We start from the raw sequence: 10596 nt of genomic DNA, 5'->3' as shown, positions 1-10596 counted from the left end.
CAGAACACACACAGCACAGGACACACACACACACACACACACACACACACACACACACACACTCCTATGTACCCTCCTCACCCCCCATTCCATTATTTCTCCTCACAAAATGCTTTCCTGCTTTCCTCCCCATGACGTGCTTCTGCCCCTTACAGGTGATCAGAAAGGTGGTGCGCCGTGTGTTCAACACGGAGGAAAAGAGGGAAAGTGAAGGCGAAACTTTTGCAGAAGAAGGAGCTGCTGCTGCTGCTGCTGCCGGTGTTGGTGTTGGTGTTGGTGGTGGTGGTGGTGGTGGTGGTGGTGTGGCAGCAGGTGGAGCAGACACTGCTTCAGCAGGAGCAGGAGCCACAGGGGGGAAGGGCAAGAAGAGGGGGAAGCGCTCCCGACAGGGCCACAAGGCTGAGAAGTCTGGAGAGGAGGCCCAGAAAGGGAAAACTCAGGTTGGCGTTAAAACCAACCGCTTAACTTAGTTAGCTGAGCTATCGCAGCCCACTTACACCTGCATGAAGCTGTAATTGTATGCAAACACTAAATCAAGTCACTCAGAATATTAACACCCAGCTCTGCAGACCTACACAGCGTTTAGCTCAGTGTTTTTCTTCATATTTAAGGCAGATTCGTTTAAGTATTCCCTGAATTGATCTTGGACTATAGAGCACTTTTGATCCAGGTTCAACTGGATTCAAATGTTGGAGCTACAAGCTAGCTTAGCCAAGCTCAAGAGCAAAGTTATGCCAGAATGAGTGTACAGCTATTTTTTGTCATTAGAAGATGAAGAAGAGGATGGCGCCTAAACTTCCCATCATAACTTAGCCAAGACATGTCAGACTACACTTGTTTTTGGTCTTTCATGACTTGCTTATCGAGCTAAGGTGATCATTCAGAAGGGGCCACAGACAGACTTCCATGACCTTCCATCCACTTAAACGCAGGAAATTCTAAAAATAAAAATAAAAAGCAGTGGTTTAAACAGTCGTGGATGGAAACGTTAACAATAATTCACACTTTATGGAGATTTGGTTAAAATATGCGGTACATATGGTACATGTAACCTAGACGATATTAAACTAGACGAAAGCAAAAAAAGGCAAATTCTGACATGCTGGTCTTTCCGTTGGGCTCATGCTGTGAGGTCTGATCTCTGAATGAATCTGAGCTGCAGTCTGTGAAGTGCTGTATAATGGATTACAGTGGCCTTACTGTCTGTATACAGGTTGTGCCGTTTGCAGTGGTTTTGTCGTGCCGTGTGTTTCCCGGAGCGTATGTTAGCCACTGGCTCGTTGATTGGTCTTGAGAACTGCTAATATTACAAGTGTTTCATCTAATATAGAATTTCTCTCTTTTAACATGTATTGATGCATGTGTGATTATGTTTGCAGTCATTTTAACATCCCTATTTCTCTCCTTGAATTGTCTCTCTTCCAGCACGCTGCTGTGATCTCCTGACAAACAGTAGTTGAGCTCAACCGCGCTTCACTAACACACACTGGTTCATATTTACCCGAGCACAACACTAACTTTTGGTTTTCTCTTTCTCTCCCCTTTTCCTTTCTGTTTTTTTTTCTTTGCTTTTTCTTGATGAACCTCATTCTCTCTCTACCAAGCCTGGAGACGGCGCCAACAAGAAACAAGGGAAGAAGAGTCAGTCGTAACAGTAGAGCTCTCAACTAAACCAGGTAAGATACTAAAAGCTTGACTATTAGCAATAAATATCAATCTGTGAAACCAAAGTAGTGGAATGGTTTACAATGTCTCTTTATAAATGTATTTTAGCACTAAGATTAATTATACAACTATATTCTCAGAGTGTTAAACATGTTTAAATGAAATGTTTTTCAGTCTTTTTGAAAATGTAAAATTGCAGCTAGTGCATTAAAAACCCCACTAGGGGTCACCAAAGCTTTGTCAATTTGTCAATAAATAGCCTAGTAAATAAGTATGATTTGTATACTTAATACATAATACATATAAATACAGTATTACTTTGTATAAAAAATAAACAAAAACCTCTAAATCTCTAAACAATATTTATAGGAATTATCTGGTTGAAATTCATCCAAATCACTCATTTAACATGGCCTTAATGCAGTTATTGTGGTCACTATTGGAATGTTGGGAACCACAGTACTAATCTGTCACATATTTTTAATTGATTCGTATATAAAATGTCAGAAAATAATTTTAAAAATGACCACCGGAGCTCAATATGGCATTTTTTTCAGTTGTCCAAAAGCCAAATATACTTAATTTACAGTGAAATAAAACAGACCAAATCCTCAAATTTCACAAGCTGGAATCAGTAACTGTTTTAACATGTTGCTTGGAAAATAAATAAAATGATTGATCGATTATAAAAAAATGTGTCAACCAACTAATTCTGAATCGTTTCAGCACTATTCTGAATACTGCAAAGTTTTCTGTAAGCATACATCTGTGGCACTGAACCCCTACAGTATTGATCAATTTATTAATGTAAGCTTGTACTCTTTTACCCTCCAGGTCCACTGACGTCCACCTGCGACACATCACACCCTGGGAGGAAAAACGGACTGGAAGCCTCGTCAATCGGCCAAAAACGTGTCTGAAGCTTTCACTTACAACGCATGGTTTTTACAGCAAGACGACGCAAAACAAGTTACTTTTCTTTGATTTCGCATGAGCATGTCACCAAAACACACTCACTGTTGGAAACGACACCGAAGGACACGCACGGACGTGAGTTGGAACTTTCTTATCTTTGATGAACGAAAGGCGTCCGTGACCAAAGACGGCACAAACGGGAAAAAAAAAAGCAAACTGACAGATAAGGAAGACGTGTGATTCACTCTGTCAGACACTCGCCTTATTATGGTTTATTTTTTCCTCCTGGACCCACAGTATTGGGGTGTACCATGTGGTTCTGTTTTTTTAAAAATGAAATATAATAGTAAATGGGTGATTTTGTTGTATATAAATGACACTGTATAAAATCTGAAAAAAAAAAAAGACAAAATCAGTAGCTTCACAGATTGTTTATGCACTGATTTGAGTTGATGAAGCTTTGCAGAGTTGGTGCATTTGTATTGAGAGGTCGACACTGTTTGAGCAGCCTTGAGTGTGTGACCTGACATGCTCTTCCAAATGAATATAAAAAGGAACAAAAAAGCTGTATGTAAACGAGAAACGAATGGAGATTTAAAAAGAAAACAACAAAAAAAACCTGCTTGATTTTAAACAGGACGTTTCTTTAACAGCTTCTTCCACTCTCTGTCTGTGGGACATTCTTCAGAGAAATGATATTTTGCTGCATGTGACGTCACTTTATTTTTAACGCTTTCTGTTTTTTCTCCTAATTCAAAAGCACTGTAATACAATTAGAGAGGGTTTGATGGTACTTCTGTCTATGTGAGCACTCATAATAACCCAAACCATCTGTCATCTATAACTGTTTTTATTTTAATTTTTTACAAAAATGGAAACACACACACACTCCACACTCGAGTGGCGGCAGATTGCTTCATTCTTACGCTTCAGGAAGGTCCCCGAATGTAACCTGCAGACTGGTACGTTGTGTTATCTCCAAACTGCTAGCAGCCCCCGTGTGTGTGCAACATCAAATAAAAATGTCTATCTGTAAGCCCATCATGCAAACTAGACGTGTACGTTTAAGCTTTTAAGTCTGCTGTGGTTTTAAAGAGGGGACTGTTTTCATTTTGACGGTTTGATGACTTTTATCTTTATTTAATTGGTTGTAATTACATGAGAACAGAGAATCTATTTTTTAGCCCCATCATCCAAATCTAATCATTTTTACTAAATCACATTACTGATCACACATTGGTAAAAAATCTGATTTTCTGTTCCTGTGTAAAACTGTTTGTCTTTTTTTCATACAAACCACCCCAAGCATCCACTGTTGATGATAAATCTGGTACCAACATGTATGACGAACCAACATAGCCTACACTGGATGATCCAAGTAATTATTTAAGCAGAAAAATAAATTGTGTTTAAACTGAACGTCTGTGAGTCGGTCTGCTTTCTCCCAGTTGATTATGCTTTACTTCATGTATTCAGTGGAGTTATGGGTTCTTCAGTGGTCGATGCCGATATTGAGACAGCAGGACATATATATAATGCGGGTATCGAAACAAAGAATAGTCATGAGGCACATTACAATCTAATATACATCATTATCTCAGTGAGTAACATGTTTAAATTGAATTTTTATTCATTATTAAAACAGAAAAATACATTGGTTAACGCTGTAGATTTCAGAATGTGACTGGTATTTAAGAGAGAGTGTGGTACAGTATAACAGAATCGACGTCATTCAACTGCATCATTATAATTATAATATATAATGTTAGCCATTAACAGTTTTAGATTAGTTGTGCTGTCACTTAGGTTGGGAGAAAAGTGCACCTGAAATGGAAATCTAATTTTTCTTCAGGATTTTCTTCTCTCAAATTTGCTTCCACATATTTACGTATTTCCTGTAAAAACAGGCAGCTAGGGAGTAGCTGATAGCACTGCGTGTTAAGTTCTCCCAGTAAAGCAGCTATAGCGGATCCATTAGATCCATTAGATGACTCTACCAGGACCCAGTGAGCAGCACGTCCAGACCAGGACGGAATGCAGGCTGTTACTTTGGGTCTCCTGGCTGCTGCACTTTTCATTTTATCTGCAACACGTTCATATGAAATAAATATCTCTTATGACTCATATATATGTGTATGTATCTATATTATGTTGTTTTTGATTCAGATCTGAACAGGAGACACGTCGTTCTCAGGTTGTATCAAGTAAACAGTGACAAAAAGAGAGATTTCCTGCATTTATTGAGGGTTTTAAACAAACTGTAGAACCATCTTGTGTGATTTTGGAAATAAAAGACAATTGTGAAATGAATATAACAAAACAGTGAAATTATAAATAATATATAAGTAAAGGGGAAACCAATATTTGATATTTTCACACAAAATTGTAACAACTCTCCATTAAGGCAAGCTCTACTTTTAAAATAAAAAACACAATCTTGTGATAAGGTAAAAACACATGCATATGGTGATATCTGATATGATTTACAGTATCATTAAACACTTCTTTGAATACTGTTAAAGCTTTTAGCATTTCTGGATTGGATTGTTTAATTTTTGTAAATAAATCTCTAAATATTGATGATGTGATATTTAAAAAACAAAGACTGTGAAGAAAAAATAAAATCTGAAACAGTACATGTGATTTTGGATTGAGCCAAAGCTTCTCAGACTAAACCAAATGTTTAAAGTCAATCACACAAATAAACTCTGAACATCAGAGTGCTGATTTACAGGATAAACTTTAAACTGAACATCTTGCTGAGATTAGACTGGTTAGTTACCACTGGAGATTTCTTTAGAAAAACTCAAACAAACAGAAAAGTAGTTGTAATAAGTGCAGTCTTGGTGCTCTCATAGATCATAAAGAGGTTCCTTAATCTTTCTGTAAATAATTTAGGTGATTTAAGTGAAGTCATTCTGCAATATGGTTACTTTCTGAATCCCCACCCATCACACAACAATTAGATTTGGTGTTTTCTGAATTAGAAGATTCAGAAAATGTTGTACTTTAGTATGAAGCCTCAGTTAGATGTTCCCAATTAAACCTTTGCCAACCTTTCCCTGTAGATGTCGGGATACGAGTTCATTTCATGTCCGAAGACTTTAGGCATCAGTGCAGGCTTTAACAATGAACACACAACTAATACCAGAACCAGTTTCAGTGAGCTGATGGAAGAAATGTGTATTAAAATGAGACTTTTTTATAATTTCACACTAAAGATTTAATCTTCCTGAAGGAGGTATCGATGTACGAAGACTCGTTAAAGTTGTGTGAGTTAGCAAAATAAATCTTAGGTTTACACTGAATACAGCTGGAAATATGATTGTTATTTATTTAATAAATGATTAGAAATGTTTCTTTTTAAACACGTGAGACCAGGTGTATACAACAAATAAAAATGTGTGTCTAACTTTAGCCTAGTTTCAGCACTGTAATTTGATTATGTACCCTTTAAAGGAACAGTTCAACATTTAGGAAAGATTTGCTGTCTTTCCATCAGGTGTGTACATAATACAGATTTAGAGGTACATTTTTTTTAAACTTTGGACAGAGCCAGGCTAGCTGTTTCCCCCAGTTTCCAGTCTTTATGCTAAGCTAAGACAAGATAGCAGCATCACACAGAACACAAAATATCGTACCGTGCCTGGAACTAGGCAATATTTGGTATGTTTGCATGAAAAATGACTACAACTATTAATATCATTTCATCTCAATCTTGGAAAGAGCGCAAATGTGCATTTCCTAAAATATTGAACATTCCTATAAGAGCACTAAAGACTCGTCAGTTGCGTGGAATCGTCCCCGTGGGTCTGAGCGTGTCTCTTCAGGTCCTCTTTCCTCAAGAATCCTTTGCCGCAGACGCTGCAGCAGTGCGTCCGCTCCCCTTCGTGGACGCCCATATGTTTGGTCAGCGAGCCGCTCGCCGTGAAGCTTTTCCCACAGACGTTGCACAGATACGGTTTCTCTCCTGTGTGGGACCTCATGTGGATCTTCAGCGCTCCGCTCTTGTAGAACTTTTTGTCGCATATGCTGCACCGGTGCGTGGACTCTCCCGTGTGGATCATCATGTGCGTCTTCAGAGTCCCCCTCTGCCTGAATCCTTTCCCGCAGACGCTGCAGAGAAACGGTTTCTCCCCAGTGTGGATCCTCATGTGAGCCATCATATATTCTTTGAAGCTGAAGCTCTGGCTGCACACGCTGCAAACGTACGGTCTCTCCCCCGTGTGAACTCTCATGTGCCCCATCAGGTTTCCGTTCTGAGCGAACGCTTTGCCGCAGACGGTGCAGACGTACGGCTTCTCTCCCGTGTGGGTTCTCATGTGCATCTCCAGCTGATTGTGGCTCTCGAAGTGTTTGCCGCACACTTCGCAGTCGTTTGTTCGGATGTAGGTTTGCAAATGAAGCCTCAAGCTCTCCTCGGACTCAAAGCGCTTCCCACACACACCGCAAAGGTCCGTGTCCCCCTCGTCTTCTTGCACGTGCTTCAGAAAAGAGGCTCTGTAGCAGAAGGACTTGCCACACACTTTACAGCGGTATTTCAGGTGGGATAAATCCTTATTTCTAGATCCCTTAGGTTTGTTTGATCCTTGAGGTTTTGTTCTGGACTTTTCTAAACAAGATCCTTCTTTGGTCTCATCTTTCTCGTTCTCTCCGTCGTCACTGTCAGTCCCCTCGCTTTCCCTCCAGTCCTCATCGCTTTCGCCCACTTTGCTCTGGGCGTCCGAGCCCTCTGCCTCTGACTGTCTGTCATCGGTTTCATCCCTGCAGATGTATTCTTCGTTGTGGGTCCGTAAATGCACCTTCAAGCTCTTGTCGGAATCCAGATGTTTTCCACAGGCTCCACACAGATCCGAACTCTGCTCGTGCTGGAGCACGTGTTTCAGAAAAGAGCGTTTGTACCGGAAGAACTTCCCGCAGACTCTGCAGCAGCTCTGTCCTGTAGTTTGAATCTTGTTCGTTGGAGCCATTTTTCTTGTTTGTTTTTTCATTTTCTTCTCTTTGAGGAAAGGCGCTCCACATGTTTTGCAACAATCTGCATCCTGAAATGTTTTTCTTTTGTTTGATTTGAGAGATTTCTCATTTAGCTCTTCATCACTATCGTTGTCTTCACTTCCAGCTTCTGAATCCTTTGATGACAGAACCTCCCCGTCGCTATGCGGCAGCCCTCGCCGCTCTCCTCGTGTCTCTGTTTCCGTCACAGTTGAGGTGCCCTTTTCCGCTCTCTGCATTCGGTGAGGATGTGAGGTGTTACTGTGGGTTAACTCAGAGCCTGTCTCCGTCGATGCGTCTTTAATCTGTGGTAATTTTGATGTTTTCTGGACCTGGCTGGAGCTTCTGCTCTGCTCACATTTCTGCTGCTCAGAGGAAACGTCTTGTTCACGGTCCAACCCAGAGAGCGGCAGTCTGTCTGAAGGGAAGATCCAAGAGGAAAGGTCATCTTGGGCATACTGTAAATTAACATAAATACCAACTTCCAACACTATCCCCTGTAGACTGTGTGTGCATGAGCAACAAAAGATGTATCACTAATTACACTCATGCAGAGCTGTGCCAATAAATGACAATAGATATCCTGTGATGATAGAAAAATGTCTATAATTTAATATTATGTTTTATTGTTTATTTTGCTGTGTCACAAATCATACTCTCAGCAATATTTTTCATTATTTGTGAGTAGAAGTGATTCTTCTAAGCAGGAAATTTGCATGAAGGCAACAAAAATAAACATGGACGACAGTGAATGTGACACAGGAAGGGGTAAATCCGAACAGGAGAAGGACTCCGACCAGCTGAGACAAAATAAGGAGCTTGTATGGGTAAAAAGGTGAAAAGTCTGACACAGAACAAAAAAACTGTACCATACACTAATGCAACTATAGTGGATTCTTTTCTATTTACCTTTTTATGTTCTATAGGTTAATATTTTATATTTTCTTACATTTTCTTAATTTTGCCTGCAATGCATCTATAACCACCCTCATTTGTTGTGCACTGTCTAATAATTTATCAAATGATGCCAATCAATAACAACTGTAAAAGAATGAATAATTCTTGCAATATAAACATTAGTTCGCGAACAATGTACCTGTTGTGTGTAAATTTGTCTCCGTTTTCAACGTGATGTCCAGCAGTTGGCGATGTCCGATCTCCCCGTGGGAACTGGAGACCTCGGCCTCATATTCAGCCATCATTATCTCCAGGATCCGAAAGATTTCGTCTGCGACCGCCGACAGCTTCTTGTGTACAACCGCCCTCTGCTGCTCAGGGGACATTTCTGTAGGAAGGACGAAAGGAGACATCTTGTGTTCAGCAGGAAATCTTTAGAAATGAACTAAATTAGCATATTTATAGATTCTGGAATTTTTAATGCGGTAGAAGGAGTAGATGTCGTTTTAAGGATTGTGGAGATAACATCTTTTACAAAAAGCACACAAGGTATACCTCCTTGTCTTTTATTGTGTATTTTTTATTATTGTTGCTTAGAAATTATTTTACTTATTTGGATCTGATATTTTTTATTTTACTCTTATATTCTGTTTTTAGGGTGACTTTGTAACATCTGTCCAGAGACTACAGATGAAAAATAGCCTCTTGGTTAACTCAGCAATATACAGCAATATTTTATTAATGTGAATTGTCCATGCTAATTTAAGTCAAGTCCATCAGCTGTGACCCTCCTCAATAAGAGCCTGTTTAAATAGGCCCCTTGGAACTTGTCTGACCTCATTATAATATACATTTATTTTATATAGTTTTCATTATTATTATTTATGTTAATACTGCTGTATAGTGTTGTTATGGTTACGAAGGCTTACATGCCAGTCACTTGCCATTCAGTCACTTTCTATCATAGAATTATTGTGTACTGTAATGTATTGTTGGGTGAAGTGTTTGTTGTCCTACACGCCAAAGACACATTTCCATTTAATGTACATTTGATGGATTATAAAGTAATTTAAAAAAGAATTTTCACTGGGTAAAATAGCTGTATTATTTTAAAGGAAACTTTTGTTATTAAAAAAAAAATTGCAATTTGCAAAAACAGATAAAATACATTCCTAAAATTAATAAACCAACTCCAGTTTGATTGATATTCCCTTGAGTGCACAAAAAAAAACATGATTCAGGAAAATAAATAAAAACGGAGATATCTGATTTTACAAATCAACCCTTAAAACATTCTCTACAATACACTGGTTGCTTTTTATGAATGATCAGCCAATAAATAAATGACTAGGACTATAAGTTGATTTAATGCAGTGTTTTTAAAACCTGGTTCATTTGGGATGGCGTCACCAGTTATTGCATAATCGATTGGCTGAACAGTGAAGTCATAAAAAGATATAGGTGCAAGTAAAGCATGTGCACTTCAGAATGAAGACTTCCTATGATAATAAAAGCTGTGCTGTGTTTCCCGACCTGATGAGTGCAGCAGCTTCCTCTCTGTTATCAGGAATATCTCCTCCGCAGCGGCCGCCAGTCTCTCGGACACCAACGCCTTCAGCACCTGCACTTTACTCATGGTGGACCGGTAACGTGTTTATTTAATGTGAGAGCATTGTGAAAGCTCACACACACACACACACGCACTTTACGAGCCACAACAACAAACAACCCAGGTGGAAGAGCTTCCGGGTTCGTTTTGTTCTGTTCCGATATGTTTAAAGCTCAGCGTTTGGTGGCAAAACACCGCCACCCTGTGTTCTTAAGTGGTACTACAACCACACACACACACACACACACGCACGCACACACACACACGCGCGCGCGCACACGGTAAGGTGGTAAGGCTCCTTGAATGACAAGTTTTTTTGTAAAGAAATACATTTTCACACACTTTTCATAAATCAGCTTTATGAGGAGCAACAGCAAGAGCAAATACATTTGGGGAAAAAACATGCATATTATCTTAATATCTTAATATAGTTACAAATTCTATTATATAACTACCCTTAAGTCAAGGACTCAAGGAATCAAGGAAAATGATCCATCATTATACAACAAAAGGTTGTA

General features: G+C 39.2%; 1 protein-coding gene and 1 long non-coding RNA gene across 2 annotated transcripts; one reads left to right on the top strand and one right to left on the bottom strand.

The window, feature by feature from the left end:
* Positions 1–299: 299 nt before the first annotated feature.
* Positions 300–3999, top strand: LOC118326137. The gene is made up of 3 exons (XR_004796623.1): positions 300–440; positions 1605–1676; positions 2500–3999. It is a non-coding gene; the product is annotated as an uncharacterized LOC118326137 (long non-coding RNA).
* Positions 4000–4803: 804 nt separating this feature from the next.
* On the bottom strand, positions 4804–10211 carry LOC118326116 (zinc finger protein 260-like). Its single transcript, XM_035659036.1, has 3 exons — positions 10003–10211; positions 8669–8857; positions 4804–7990 (listed from the first exon to the last, which is right to left on the bottom strand). Exons 1-3 carry the CDS (start codon positions 10103–10105, stop codon positions 6354–6356), a joined length of 1929 nt encoding a protein of 642 aa, XP_035514929.1. The 5' UTR covers positions 10106–10211; the 3' UTR covers positions 4804–6353.
* Positions 10212–10596: the final 385 nt, after the last annotated feature.

Source organism: Morone saxatilis, unplaced genomic scaffold, assembly GCF_004916995.1.
Source record: "Morone saxatilis isolate NCDOM2014 unplaced genomic scaffold, NCSU_SB_2.0 Contig1, whole genome shotgun sequence".
In the NCBI taxonomy this organism is placed as follows: Eukaryota; Metazoa; Chordata; class Actinopteri; family Moronidae; genus Morone; species Morone saxatilis.
This window is presented reverse-complemented; position numbering and strand designations above follow the sequence as displayed.

Coding starts and splice junctions, on each gene's coding strand:
- LOC118326116 (XM_035659036.1), bottom strand. CDS start 10,105: ATGAGTAAAGTGCAGGTGCTGAAGGCGTTGGTGTCCGAGAGACTGGCG. Junction 8,858..10,002: donor GAAGCTGCTGCACTCATCAG/GTCGGGAAACAC, acceptor TCCTTCCTACAG/AAATGTCCCCTGAGCAGCAG. Junction 7,991..8,668: donor GACAAATTTACACACAACAG/GTACATTGTTCG, acceptor TCTTCCCTTCAG/ACAGACTGCCGCTCTCTGGG.